The sequence below is a fragment of the Ptychodera flava genome, chromosome 10 (genome assembly GCF_041260155.1).
Source record: "Ptychodera flava strain L36383 chromosome 10, AS_Pfla_20210202, whole genome shotgun sequence".
Classification (NCBI taxonomy): Eukaryota; Metazoa; Hemichordata; class Enteropneusta; family Ptychoderidae; genus Ptychodera; species Ptychodera flava.
Window position 1 is genome coordinate 36,859,751 of NC_091937.1, and position 16,091 is coordinate 36,875,841.

The 16,091-nt window shown below is 39.4% G+C and overlaps 1 protein-coding gene across 1 annotated transcript; it reads right to left on the reverse strand.

Moving 5' to 3' along the window:
* Nucleotides 1-2,328: 2,328 nt before the first annotated feature.
* LOC139142682 (uncharacterized) lies at nt 2,329-10,086 on the reverse strand. Its single transcript, XM_070712740.1, has 2 exons — nt 8,641-10,086; nt 2,329-5,864 (listed from the first exon to the last, which is right to left on the reverse strand). The coding sequence occupies exons 1-2, from the start codon at nt 9,263-9,265 to the stop codon at nt 5,449-5,451; spliced, it is 1,041 nt and encodes a 346-aa protein (XP_070568841.1). The 5' UTR covers nt 9,266-10,086; the 3' UTR covers nt 2,329-5,448.
* Nucleotides 10,087-16,091: the final 6,005 nt, after the last annotated feature.

Consider the following 16,091-nt stretch of genomic DNA (forward strand, 5'->3'; position numbering starts at 1 on the left):
GACCATTCACGTCTGAAGATCACAATAACGTGAAACATATAGTGTAATGAGATTTTAGTTTCTACTTGAAACCACCTGTATTATAATATATATATATATATATATATATATATATATATATATATATATATATATATATATATATATATATATATATATATTATATGTGTGTGTGTCTGTAAATATAAGCTTACCGGGTATGAACATGCATATCTCAAGCATACATATTGCTGTTCTTTACTATTATTGTTGTATTAATTCATAACTTCACTAAGTACTTCAGTACATATCAACAAAATTGAGTAGCTCCCCCCCTTCTTGTTCTCCACTTTTGAGCAACCCCCTTGTAGCTTTCGATTTTTTGAGTGAAACCCCCCCCCTCAGATTCCTCCGACCCCCAAGCCATAAATAATGACGGCTCCCTTACATCATGTCAGCGAAGATTGCGATGCGGAGGACCAGTGAACCATAAAATAATATCGTTCGTAATATGACAATTGCGTACTTAACCAAAATAGTCTCAAAGTCAAACCACCATCCAGTCAACACGGCTTGGTAAGTACGGTGTAGCATAGTGTCTGCCTAGTCTTGTAGAGTCCCAGCCCGAATAAACACTGTGACCCTTGACAAGCAAAGTTGACTCACACAGTCCGGCTGACAACAATATCTGAAACTGAAGTTTTTTGACACAGTTTTTTCGTATGCAGAAGGCAGTTGTATGTAGTGTGTTTACCAGAGGTGTGTGGCCATGCAGGTTCACATCTACTGTTGTGAGACATAAAAGTTTGTCTCAAGTAAACACCATGCAGTTTATAGTTACAGCTTTTGACTGGAATAGTAGCAGACGGTATGTTATTGACATTGGTAGAATCTGACTTCATGAATGCACCGATGTCCTTGCGATATCAACTGGACACCGTTGGCATTGACAAATACAGGGAGACAATAAACGTGGCTTTGCATCAAGGGTGTGTGGGGAAACAGAGTAGTCCAAGGTCATATACTGAGTATATTTTTGTTACTCCGGAGTTGGTCAGTTCACCATTGCTGATGCCTGGCTACATATCAATGTTAATGAAGTGAATTATCTTCTGATTAAGCTTTGTGTAGGACTACCAACCCAGACTAGTGTACCTAAATATTCGTCCTTGGACTACTAAAACTGAATTGATTTATAAAAGGGCCAGAAACTGTAACTTCTGGTGATTTTTTTTGGTTTTTATATACCAATTGAAAGTGTTTGTTCCACTCGGACATAATTAGCCTATCAAGACAGCGTATATACGTGTAAAATGCACAGTTCTTGTTTAAATTTGAATTTGTCTTCTAAATAGAATTCACTTGTTCGGCAACGATGCAGTTTACACATGTACAGGCTGAGTTAACAAGCTCAGCACTATCTCAATATGCTCTCGCTAGGAGAACAAGAAACTGTACTCATAATAGTGAAAAGCTAATGAAAAGTTAGGGCGACTGGCCCATTCAATGCATAGGATCCACTGGGGACGATTTCTTGCATTCTAGTCACATAGCTTCGTCATGAACACCGCCGGGGAGCGTTTCCAGGGCAATTCAAACATTCGCAGTCAATATGTGACCGGATTTTTCAGCTGAGGAAGAGGAACCAGACAGCACCTGTCTGTAAATGTCTTGAGTGGTTAATGATCTTAGTTTACTGACTTATTGACACGTTTACGATTGACTTGTCTCGTATTTCGAACACATCAATCTGAAATTACTTCTGACAGTGATGTAGGTTACTTAACATTCGGGCACACGATTCACAGCTACAACTGTCTACCTACCTGTGCGTCTGCCTGTCTGCCTGTGCTCCTGTCTCTGTCTGTGCTACTGTCTGCCTGTCTATACCTGTCCACCTTTCTGTATGTCTCTTTATCTGTCTGCCTGTCTCTCTCCCTCCCTCCCTCTGTCTATCTGTCCCAGTCTCCATTGTATCTCTCTCTCTCTCTCTCTCTCTCTCTCTCTTTCTCTCTCTCTCTCTCTCTCTTCTCTCTCTCTCTCTCTCTCTCTCTCTCTCTCTCTCTCTCTCTCTCTCTCTCTCTCTCTCTCTCTCTCTCTACTCGCCGATGGTTTTCTGTTACATAAATCGTCCGTTGCAATATGATCATTTCAATCATTAAACAACAAAAACAACCATGTAGACCATGATCCATGTCTTCTCACATTGTTCATTACAGACACATACAGAATCTTGAAAAGCACTCTCACAAAACCGTTTATCCCTTTACTTATCATACTGCAAGAAGATATATCATCAATTAGACTCCACACATATCAATGGACGGAGTTTTGTCAATAACAAAGAGATTGAAGTATAAAACGACTTTATTGTGAACATTCCGCTCCTAAGATGTAATTGAGCGAAACATGAAAAATTTACTGGATAATAAATTTACAAAATGTATGTACAAAATCTATAACTTTTCCAACTTATGTCATTCTGAAAAAAGCTACTTCGCTTTTGTTGATATATATTGGCAAAATGTCGTTGTTGTACAGATTAAAAGTTTTCTCGCCTATAAATTACTGATTCGTATAAAAAGATGAAAAAGTGTGGTTTTTCTGAATTTCTTGCACTAAGGTAGCATTCTCGATACATTTGCGCATGTGCTGATTGTACACACCGATACAAACAAACAAATCAAACAAACAAAAGATGTAAGCCGGGGGGAGGGTTGACAGCCAGGTACTGGAATGTCAGTAATTTCACCTTTGCCGATAACAATCCTGACATCCGACACCGTGATGGATATCATGCAGTTAGATTTGTATCAATACTCTGCTAAGTGGTGGACCATTTGATATTCTTGGGGGGAGGGGGCCTGGAAGATTTTCGGAAAGAAAGATTCCCAGCAAATGTCAATGAAAGAAATGAGCCAGAGAAAGCTTGACAAAAAGGTGGTAGAGTGGGAAAAATAACGTACGATCGATCAGGTAAAGTAAAATAATGCTACCTCATCAATCTTCCAGACCACCCCCAAGGATATCAATGGTCCACCCCTGACGGAAAAAATAGTACAGGTGCTTTAGTGATATCACTGACTGTCGGTAACAAATCTTGACAATATGGTTGGTTTGAATTTAAAGAGTTTAAATCTGTTTAAATCTCATGGCAGACTAACTCGCTGTGACTGGTAAAGCCACATGATAATTTAAATAATACTCTAAATTGCCTTACTTGGGCCAGTGCCCGAATTCCAGCCTAATGCAGACCTAGTTTCATATGCACTGAACAACGCCCACACAGACTATTATGTTCGGATCCAGGTTAGTGATATCGATGGCATACTTAGTCGTTCATATCTGGCTGTTGCTCATAAAACTCATGGGCAATACATTCTAAAGCCAGAGACATTTATCAAAATATTGTAACAATTTGCCATCTTGATATCACTTCTGGCAGCTGAAGACATCACATATCTTAAAATGTTCTCCAGAATCCAACATGCGTACAGAGTCGCACGATGGCACTGAGCAGGCAATAATTTTACTGCCGGTAGCGTTATCTCTGCAGATGGGCAATAAATATGCCTTTGTTTTAACATATAATCCAATCATGGTCATAACATAATAAAAAACTATAAATTGCATTCAAAACAGACAGAAGGAGTTTGTCTTCTACTTTTAAAACTTTCCATAATCTTTAAATTTGCTGAACATGGAAGTGCAGCATTGTACAATATTTCCTTCTATGCAGCGTACAGCTCTCGAATGCAATATTCATGCACTATTGTACCGTAGATGGCGCTACATATTAAAGCGTTCCCGTTGTGGTCAAATGGTCTTCCAGCGGCTGTTGATTGAAAAACAATTCAACCATGATAAGTCGTCATCGTTCAAACCACACACAGAACGGTCCTACTAATTCCCAAAATGCATCTGCTTACAGAATTCCAGTTTAATCCTTCATTGAGTTGTTTTCGGACGATTCCGTGTACTCTCACTTTGTAATAATTGCCCACAATGCATAGCACGGGAACAAAAAGATAACCCTTAAGTCTTTTATGACCGAACTATCGCTTTGATGCGCCTCTTAAGTTTCTACACAAACAACTAACTGCTACTTCGTACAAATACTTCAATAGGAATTTTATCGTCGAAGGAAATTTACGGCGAATTTAATTCCGTAAGCTGAACGCGTCAGCTCACAAGGTTTTATTGGGTAGTTTAGCCAAGACACTTCATCCACCAGACACGTAGGCCTATACTAACCAATTACCATTTATCCCAATGCACCTCGGGCAGATATTAGGACTCTCCAACTTTTACAATACTCTTTTGGCCTATCATTTGTTGGGGCTCATTTTGAAACTTATTGAGTAAAAAAATTACCGGCTTAGTTTTGAAAAATCGGGAATTTGATTTTCAAAAGTTTTAAGTCTTTCATCTTCGAGGAGCGAACTGTCTCAAAACTGGTCTGTGGATTATGTCTACCCGATGAGTGTCATGTGGTAAACGTCCCGACTACTAACTGCGCCCTATGCAACGGCTCGGGAACATACCAAAAACACAGCAATTAAGTTAACAACTCAACTCAGTGATTCAAATAAGGAGAGTTGAAAAAATACAGTATAGTATTTACAGTGCTATATAAACCAAGTAACCTGTGTAATGCAAACATATATAGAATTGACCACGGCTACACATACAAAATACAATCTTCAAACAGTTTTGTTCAAATGTTGAACTCAATTGTAAATGGTAGTACCTAGTAGTAAAGTATCTTAGTAATAATAGTTAAATAATGATTACAATTTAAGGGACCGTGATATACACAGTTAACAGGGGCAGCCAATGAAACTGTTAACATAGAAATGAGTTCGCATGTGTACTTGGCGCGGGGTAGGGGTGTTGTTTCATTTGTTAAAACGACATTGTCAATTTGGTGGTCCCGTGGGTAAGGAGGAAGTTGGGTCGTTTTCGTGACTTTGCAGTGGACAAAGAGAAATCGTGTTGGGTTTAGTGGTATCTGTTTTGGATAGAAAGAAACAGAGACACTTTGCTGGTTGGGAGCTTGGGGCAAAGCTAGTGAAGGAGGGCAGTTGCAAACAGCTTTAACTTGTTCTTTAAATTTTAAATTCATTCGAAATATTTTTAGAATATTATATTTACATGTAAAACAGCTTTGTTTAAGATATCTCGAAATTATAGTTGGCCGCTCCTGAAGTGATTACTACTTTCTAAGGATGAAACTCAAGCAAAGTTCAATACACCATGGGTCGTAAATTTGGCTTAAAATATCAGTTCACTGAGTAAGATGACTCATACAAAATTTTGTTTTCTTGAAAACAAGGAAACATAAAAAACAATATTGACAGTAAGTAACATCCATTGGTGAATAATTTTCACTCCACCTTCGGGCAGACCATCTTCGTCAAAGTGTCCAATTCTCCAAACGCGTAAACAGTCCTAGAGTTTTACTTTGCGTCACTCGACGAAGTCCGGGTAGATGAGATGGCCATTGAACGTGTTGTAATTGTTGTTGTTGTTACCGTAGAGGGCGAAGTGTTCGGAGGGGCCAAGTAACAACCACACCTCATCATCTACGTCCAGATGAAGCAACACGCTCTGAGTCTGCATAACTTTGCGGTCGCTCGCGCTGGTCGTCATGGCAACAACAGGCTTGTCGTTCAGCATCAGGGAGACGCCGATGTGCTTGTGGTCGTACGTTCGCATGGTAAAGGAGAAGTAATAAATTCCCGGGATGGTAGCGATGAAGACACCAGCGACGGGGTCGAAGTTGCAACCCTCGCTAACCGGTGTCGTCTGGAACTTCACAATCTGTGAGGAGTTACGTCCCAACAATGGCTGGGTTCGGATGGCCGAAAATGCGCATCTTTTGGCTGTAATTGACAGAAAGAAGAGAAAAAAGAAAATAAAACATTAAAAATTGAACGACATATCGCAAATTAAACAGGCCACACTGTGACTCATACCGAGAGAAAATCTACTTCTGAGCACAGTCCGTGGATAGAGGGACTGTGTTCTGAGTAACAAATTTGACTTCAGTAGGTTTCTCACAGATGTGTATAGCAGTATCGTATAACACGATCTGAAAATCAGCCACTTGCACAAATCGACAGCCACTGTTAAGTATTAAAATTTATCGGCGAGAAATGAAAGAGGTCCTCAAATGTCAGATCCCCCAGCAAGTATTTTCTATGCTAGTGGACTGCCCCCGGATGAATTCATCTAGTTTATGTGTTAAAGTTCACAGCTTGAAATCTGTTGGCCTAGAAAGAAAGGACACTTTCTGTTAAGGTTGTACGCATCTAGATAGTGAAAGACTTTACATTTTGCTCAAACTTTCCTCAGGGAAACTTTGAACCATTCTCTTGACCTTACTCTTTCAAAGTTAAAAAGTAAATGAAATAAATGTACGGTGGTCACTGCGTAAAAGTTTTGCACAGGAGAAACAAATCACCTAACATTTACTGACCATTTTAAATAACTCAAAATGGAAAAATTCACAAAAACTAGATAGTTACGACTCCATTTACTCAATAAGCTTCAAAGTGACTTCACACAATTAGTTGACCAGACCAGCATCGTAACCATTGTGAGCGAAGTGATTTTTTGCGATGGTTGGAATTCTTCACAGAAATTCGATTGAATTGACAATTGTGAATTGTGTGTGAGGATGATTTCTATTTTGAACGCTTATTTAAAATGCATCTCTTGCAAGTAACCTTGGCGAATTTGACCAATATGAAACGATCACTCTGTATTTTCAAGCGTTCAATTATAGTTCAGTTCACCTTAAACAAGGTTCTTCTACGTTAGACAGAGATGACGTTATGCTTATGAAAAGACGCGTACGCTTAATAGTCCGGATGTTTTCATTATTAAATTACAACTTTGTTGACGAGTTTGGAAACGTTTTGTAAGCGCATACGCTGTTTTGAAGTTCCCGTCTGGCCTTCTCGGTCCAGATGTTAACACTCTAGTCTATTTGCCTGGAATATGCGTCAACCAGTAAGAGCATCGCATGTCATGGAATTGTATAGCCGTATCAAATTTCGTGCAGCTTCCCTCATTTGCTGCAGATCCTGAAGCCTGGCACGGCTTGGAGCAGAGACCACTTGACGTGATAGCCACTTAAAGTAGCTGTTAAGCACTGTACTGTCAAGTCGTATTTAACCATGGAGCAATGATTTAACCGATCCTATTTAACTTAGAGCAAACAACAGCACGGGATACTGCACACGCGGCGACAGACGACCATCAAATCATGGCCAAGGGCGAGGCAAGCCTGAGGTCAAGGGCGATGTGCACAACCTTAAACAAACCTGACGAACTAAAGTGCACGTAACTCAGCATCTTTGATGTGCGGTTTGGTTACAAGTTGGTTATGGAGTTTAAATTGGTTGCTCATATCACTTGTTTGATCGACTTGAATTGGGGACCCTGATGAGATATCATGAGAATTTCAGTTATCTTACTCAGATATTCCCAGCAGTAATAATTTTACAACATTTTACATGCCATATCGTTTGCTCATTTTACACGTGTTCGTACTTTTGTGCCCGGCTTTCACCCTATTTGTCTTTTCCTATTTACACAGTTTGCTGAGCTGTGATGAGCACCCCCTTTTCAAAACTCCCTTTCTTCTGAAAGATGGAAATTTGGGTCACTCTTTGATTCATCGAGGCGGCCACATGTATAAACTTTGAATAATCTAAACTATGAAGCAAGGATTCTGTACACACAGTCGCTTATAAAATAAACTGTCGTGTCACACAAAGGCAGATTTGTTGTCGAAGAGTGAGACTGCGGCGAATGCAATCGAATATTTCTTTGCCAATATAAATAATGATCATTGATTCCAGTGAATCGTGTTCTTTAGCGCGAATCATTAAAGGGACAGCAGCTGTAATCGTCGAAAATATTTTCATTATTTTTATTCCAGACAACAGACAGCTTATTTTCTTCTTCTCTCTTCTTCGCTCCATATGTTGAAATGTAAAATGATATCCATGCCTTCACAGTACATCGTGTACCATATGCAGTGGTATATTGTATATGAGTACGCAGTCTTATTGCCGAACAATGAATTCGAGTCCGTACTCATTAACATTCAGTGGCCAACAATGCCATTGGACATGACATACATAAAAACATACAAATAAAGTTTTAACTGCAATTGCGAAATGTCTGGCTCCTGTGTTTCAATGTCAGGCATTCTTGACCTTGGAGTGATTCAAACGTGGCGTCATGACTGGAGGACACCTCACAAGTACCAAAATATCCCTCAGAAATTCCATTTTTACTCTGTTCTTGATAAACGTCGGTATAAACCCAACCCAATGCATCCCTCTTGTCCGGTAGGGAGGCTGTATCTGTTGATGTATTTTTCCATTACTTTTGTACCGTTTTCAACACAACATGTGTGTGTTAAACGTTTTTTTCTCTGTGTGATGGCCAATGTTACAGTTGGTAAATATTTTTCAGACCAAACTAGAATTCATTTGTAAACAATAAAGTTGCACATCGCGAACAATGTTGTCTGCAGGGCTAATGTGTAAAATGAAAAGAAGGCGAACATAGACTCACTTACTTACACAAAAAATAAAACTATTTTAAAGTCGCTATATAATCAGAAAAGACAGGAAAACTTACTTATTGCTGTCAGATCAATTGAAGATTCGTTATCGGCGGATTCGTCAGCTGCATCAATGTCCCTCCTGTTACGACCGTTCGTTGTTCTCCCAAGATGGAGAATAATTCGCCGAAGATTTCCTGTGCCGTTCACACACTTTTGAGGCAGTGTTACCTGCAATCTATCGATGTCGTTAGCAGGCGGATTAGCAGTAGGGCGGGTAAAGTTCGACCTGATGCTTCGTATCTCGTCCTTATTCAATGTTGCAGTCCAGTTGTCGGCGATGTTTGTTCCGTTTGGTTCGGCAGTTTTGGTTTGATTGTCTTGACACAAGCAGCCCCTTGCTAGCTGCTTATCCATATCGGCGATGGTTTGGGACTGTTCCTGGACCGTCCGCGATATTTCGTCGATTGTCGCCAGCGATCGGTTCAGGCGGGCCTCCATCTGCGCAAAGCGATCCACGAAATCTTCGAAACTGATCGCTGAAACAATGTTGTTCGATGTTTCAGCCTCGAGTTCATCCTGCGACGTCCTGGTGTCCTGTGACAGCCCTTGCTGGGCAGATTCAGCGAACACACACGATGGCGAGGGCAAGGTGAAAAGCAGGAAAACGGCCGAAAATGCCACAGCCTTCATAGTTGCCATCGTCCAAGAGGCTGTGAAACCGCAGTACACGTCGGCAATTCAAAGTATTCGGTGGAAGAGACTAACACATGCATGGATTAGGAGGAGCAGTGCTCAAAAGATCGTTAAAGTATACAATCTCGTGAATTGCAGGAAAAGCTAAAACCAAATTGCCGTCCCAGAACAAGATAATTCATCACAAACGATGGGTATGTTTATCTGAAGAGCGCTCTCAACCACGTGAAATGTAGTGGCGACTGAAAGATAATGTCCAACGCTGAACGGATGATAATCACATTGTCTTGAAGCGCACGCCGTTTTATTGTTGAAACCGTCGCGAAAAACACAGACGAAAATGACCAGAAAGGACGCAAATGGTGCGCATTGAATTATGTGATCAACCTTGTGTCTTAATTGACGAAAATCAGGGTCGATGGGGTCGCAGTGACAAGCACGTCTCGTCCCTTCCCATAGCTCAGCTGTCCGAAATTTCTACATCACAAAGTCGCATCCACAGATCGAATGTGACGTATTTCAGATGCCACGTCGGTATACGAGTAAAACCCAACGAGCAAATAAACAAGAGAAACGAATATGCAGTTTGTTCACAGGACCTTTCGTGACATGCGCTTTCTATAATAGTGCTCTTTCTGTAAACAAGGTCGTCAATAGTAGAACGGTAGTAAGCACATATGTAATAAGGTGAAGGCACAATAGACGACCCGTTCCAAAAGACGAATGATAGACAAAACACGATACCGAAAACCACAAAATTAATATAGTTTTTGGAAGGGCTCCAAATGTCGGTGTGTCTGCATGTCTTTTGTGTCGGCATTGTTTGTGCATTTGTCACATGACTGACATGCGCAATCAACCTGCCATTTGACCGGATTGGCCAGTTCTATCGAAGTCAACTCGCAAAACGTTTGAATTATATTATCAAGAAAGATCCCACTTTGCAATGTATGTTCACTATGCCTTCTTTATGTGCTTGAAGTTAAATTTTAAGTGTAAACTCTTTAATCTCCGTTAGCCTCTCAACGAAAACGGTTATGCATTCCGAAAAAAAAAACCAAGCGGATATTCTCTTTCAAGAATGCTGCAACGAATTTGCAGTAATGATGATCGTACTGTGTTGTCAACTCAAAAGTCTTTAAAACCGATTTTAGTGTTTTAGAAGTTTCCCACTGTTCCTTGTTTTTCAAATCCCACAGAAAAAAATTGCATTTGCTTCCTTAGACTACATGTCTCATCAAACTCGGCGCATATGATCGTGAAATCTCTGTCAACTTAAAAAACCCACAATATATGAACTACTTTAGGTTAATAATTCCTATCTTCCATAATCATAATTTTATAGACTATAATTTTATAGTCTTTCTGTGATCGTACAAAGTCCATAAACAAGTGGTACTTGTAACTTTTTCTAAACTGAAATTCTAACAAACGTCCCCATTGGTATCGTTTATACCCAAGATTGTCTCACAGCGAATCAAACCATGAGAGTGACAGAAATTAAAGGTTCTCAAGAAAGCTATCCGTAGATTTTCTACTTTGTGGTTGTTAAACGCACCCTTTGACGTCATTAAATTTATATCTTGTAATTATTCTATCAAACTAGTTGTTTCAAATTTTACATCTTTCGTAACTCATAACAGCTTGTTCCTTGCTATGGTTACTGCAGTACGAAGCGCTGGGAGCGGTCAACAAATATTATGAATGATAAACTTTCCTCATTAATTTCAAGTGAATAGATGGTATTTTAAATACTTTGGGTTCAAAGTTGTACAAAATAGAAGACACTTTCAAGGTCTAAATGTATAGTCTTATGGAAACATCAATGACGTCACTGTTTCGAAATAGCAAAAATAGAAATAGCTATAGCGATAACACAGTAAAACTACTACCTGACGTTCAACAGTTTTGTACTAAAAAAAACCGAAAACAATCACCACCATAGCACGTAACCAAGAAGCGCGCGACTCTTGGACAGATATTCGGACACTCAAATTTGTACGATTATTTTCTGATCTATCACTTGTGGGGGCTCATTTTAAAGCTCTTGGAATAAGAAATATTTTTACCGTCTTAGTTTTTCGAAAGTCGAAAATTTAACTTTTCCCATGGAATTAAAACATAGGTGGCGCCATTTTGAATTTAGAGAATTTAGATAAGGTTATTTTTTCTTTAATCTAATTTTATTCTTGATTTAGTAAGGTTGAAAGTTTCATGGGGGAAAAATTAAGCAAAAGTTTAAGTATTTCACTTTGGAGGCGATCTTAAGCTTGTACCTGGCCTTAATTTCACAAAAAAAACTGCAATAATCGACAGTGACTGAAAATTGTGAAACCAGCGGCCGACTGTCGTGTGAATTACTGTGTATATTACTTGTTTACATTCTGCGTGTATTTTTTTGTTACATCGAAATCTCAAGATGGTCCGTTTGCCGTCAGTTCGAATAAACACTCTTTGCCTCCGGGGTTCACGTAGGGCGCTCTAATGCTTAATGAGTGCAGGGTTGACATTCAAAGGGCGGCCGCCGTCCTAAATCAAAACCCCGTGCCCCTTCTTTGCCCTTTCCACATATCAACTTTAAATGCCGAAGTTCCTCAGGATGCGTCTTTTCAAAATAAAATTAGTCTAAAAGTTTTCCGATGCGTTTGGTTGATTGCGCAACTCAAAATTTCGAATCAGAAAATGCCTGTGATTTATTGGTAGTACTTCCAATTACCGTTCCCGCTGTGTCCTTTCATCTAGGCCTTAGACAAACAGCTGTGTTCGTTTAAAGCGTCTATAATGCTATGTACAGCCTTTATGAGTCTTGATTTATGGAAACAGACAGTGCCCAGCATATTAAATTCTCCATTACAGCCGTCCTTCCCTAGCATTTCTTTTTTACAGGGTGAAGACAGCTTTTGTGAGAAGATATCAGTCTCGGGGTTTTATTGAGACGCATCGGGTTATCATTCTAATACTTGTGCAATATTGAATCATCTCAAACCAGACAGGTGCTTGTCAATATCGGCAGAGTTGAAACAGAAGATGCCGGCGGCTGATAATTGAGATATCCTAGATTGCTTACAGTCAACGAAATAGGACTTGCTAAGCCATGGATCCGCAGACATGACGAAACTCAACTCCCTCACTAGTATCGTTATCGTCGTAATCATCATCATCATCATCATCGTCGTCATCATCATCACCATTATCGTCGTCGTCGCCGTCGAAGTCTTCATGTTCGTCTCCATCGTCGTCTTCGTCATCGTTACCACAACCAACATCATCTTTCTTCCTCTCTTCCTCTTCTCCATCACCACCACCACTATCATTAGCATCATCATCAGCATCATCATCATCGCAGTACGGCTACTTACTCATCACATACGCATAGATAAAAGTTGGGAGTATCCTCTCACAACAATAAAGGCAACCTCATTATCTTTTACATGGTCAACTTTGATAAAAATTGTTCTTGTTCGCAAGTCAATCCACTACCCTACTTATCCGTACCAAGCTGAGTTCATTAAACCCAATAACCTCAGTAGTTCATGCACTTGTCCTGAACTTATCTCACAGCAGGGTTGTGTCTCATATCAGACAGCTCATCTTTCTGTGAAATCAACGTCCGATTTATTTCATTTCACCTCGGCCTTTGCAGATTTAAGCGAATGTATAACTCACATGTGAGATGTACATGTTAATACACAAAGTGAGCGATACTGTACAATAATATTTGCCGTTGTCGTTGAATCGGTATTATTTGACATACATTCTAAAACAGCTCAACGTTCATTAATATACTCAGAGTAAAAAAATTCTTTTTTCTGAGAAACAGAGCTCCAGTATAGTTCTCAACACCAGTGAACATTTAAGATACGGTATCGCGCCTAAACAAATGATATTCAAATTTTCAATCACATCATAGCACTAATCCAACTGAAGACAATAAATATCAAATGTCTTATCGCCGTTAAGAAGCCCAAAAGCAGTTGATAACAAGGCGAAAAATGCATTTTCTTTATCCGTAGCACAGAGAGTAGGAATGTATCAGCCTTCGATCCGTTCGAGCTGTCAATGCGTGCGAATGGTCCATTTTGGAGACCGGCAAAAGTGTAAGATCTAGACTTACATCTTCATTCGTTATCCCTTAAAACAAAATACATGTATACAATTGATCAGCTCGCTGGGGAGTTCATAGCGACATGCCGCAAAACTTACTTCATCAACTATGGTTGCATAAATTAACTTTCCATGAAGGTGTCATATGCTCCCCATGCATGATTACGAATTAAGTTGCAATACCGTTTGGAATTACATCCATACAGCTGGAGATATTATTTGCAATCATTGGTTTGCTATCAGCTGCGATCTCGCAAGCACGGTTGGCCAATGTATGCCTTACGATGAATTTGTCGATTTAGACAGAAATAGGACTATTACCCAAATGAAGCTTCAAAATAGATCCGTACAAGTAGAAGACCAGCAAAGTTTGTTAAAGATTTGAGGGTCCTAATGAAATGTTTGTCCCTTAGGCACTTTCTTTTATAAAAGCCTCGTCACAGAACACCCACGACTGACAGCCAAACATACATCCATAGAAAACCATATCACCCAGAAGCAGTGACGATTGAATTCAACCTTTCCTTCAAAACACAAAAATGCTAAAAAGAAAGTATTTGCATCGCCTACGATCCCAGAAGTTGAATATTGTAGCCTCGATTTCGAATAAAGGATTGTATCGTCTATTACACACTAATACAGGCTGCAGGCCGACATTTCGTCGAAACCATGGATACTTTCCTTTTATGTAATCATTACCACGGAAATATTTCCACAATGCTCTTCCAAGGTAAAAACAGCGTTAAGTGTATAATATTTTGCGAATTTTACAAAATAAACGTTGAAGATTACGCTTTATTGATGAAAATATCGACGGCGCTTTTTTAGCAGATTTTTCTGTTGTTTCGTGAGAGATACCACAAAATTTGCAATTTTGTTTTTAATTCTCATTTATTTCTTATGATAAAGTACAGAAAATAAACGTTTGGGGACCACATATCATTGACGGGGTACTTGGTAGTGCTGATGGCCGCAGTGACGTACCTCCTGTGTGAGGGCGCTCTCGGGAGTAAAGACGTTGGCTTCGTTTCCGGTGTCACGCACGGTCAAGGGAATGTTTATACATTTATTGCAACGCTCACAACATTTCTGTACAAAATTTCGGCATCAAGTATACATAAGGACATAAGAAACAGAACAATATCTGAAACATAGACCTTAAAGCAAACTATCCATAATGTTTCGGAATTAATTTTAGCAATCCCCCACACACTAAAAGAGTTATTTGGCAACAAAAGAATATTCCACTTAGAGGATAACGGAGCACGGTTGCATACATTCAAATATAAGCTTTATGGCACGTTTAACGTTTTACTAGGTCCATTTTGAGCTAAAAGAGACGCGACACAAATATCATGAAATCAAAACATCTAAGAAAAACCGTGACCCTGTCACCTTTTCATAGGTTATCCTATATATAGCAACCCTCGTGCATTGCACTTTTTGCCGGACTTGTATAAGTGCAGGGAAATGGAAGACTTCGCAAAATAAACACCAGACATAAATAGTGTCGATGTATCACGTATTTAGCGTCAAATACAAACTGAACATACTTAGCGTCAAGATTTGCAGAATGTCAGACCAGTCGTTAGCTCATTTGCATTTCTGACAGACACCAAAACCGTGTCATCAATTTCTTTCGCTGTTCTTACTTTAAACATGGTTTATTTTCCTTGCCATTCATTCGACATATTTCAAGACCAATGAAAGGAGGTAGGCCCTAACTGCATCACAGCTGCATCCATTTGTGGCAGAAAATGGGAAGGGAGATTAACAGTTTTCATTTCACGATAAATCTCCCGCCATCTCCATGGCAAATAGGGTCGTGTCATAAGAAAACAAAGAATAAAAGGCCAGAGGACACTTATGCCATGAGTTCTAATGGATTACACCCTGATGTTTCTGTGAGCTTGCCAATGCGTGTAAGCCTCCATTCAAGCATTGTCTCTGAGCATAAATGCTCTGTAAACAAAATTACACAGACTTAGTAAATCTTCTGGGACAGATGAACTCATATTTTTTACCAGAACCTTGTCCACTTGTCATATACTTACATGATATCATCCACATTTAAGGCAGCACGCACCTCGAAAGTGAAAGACCTAGACTTTCACGAAAAATTTCCTAAATGAAAGTTTCAGCCATTCTCTTACCAAATCGATAATAAAAATTGGGGTCACCGTTCAAACTTATGAACTATAGAGATGAGACATCCGTTCATTATTCATCTTGTTCAATTTAACACGTGCATTTCTCTTCCTCGTCTTTACAAGTGATTCCTAAATACACTTTCATCATTTAGCGGATTTTCGTAGACTTTGTTCGTTTGAAATTTGAATTCATAAAATGCACTGGTCGCAACTCATGGGACTCTAAGTTATGTTATGTAAAGCCATATTCTGTTTGTATTCATTTCTATTTTAAACTCTAGAGTTTGGGTATTGAGGCTAAGGCTAAGTTATGTTATGAAAAGTTTATATTCCGTTTATGCTCATTTTTATAAGCACTATGGTTTTAGTATTGAAGCGATTCAGCTATTGTATACATGGTCCCCGCATCGTGGATGGATCGTATACGTAGTATACCGGAGCGCCGGAGCGCCCGCACACGACTGAATATTTCAGTCTATATTGTAGTTTCAGAAAATCTAACTAAATGACATTCAGTCTACTGCACAGATTTTACAGAGTATGGTGAGCAACTTAACTTGAACGCTTACGTATGAAAT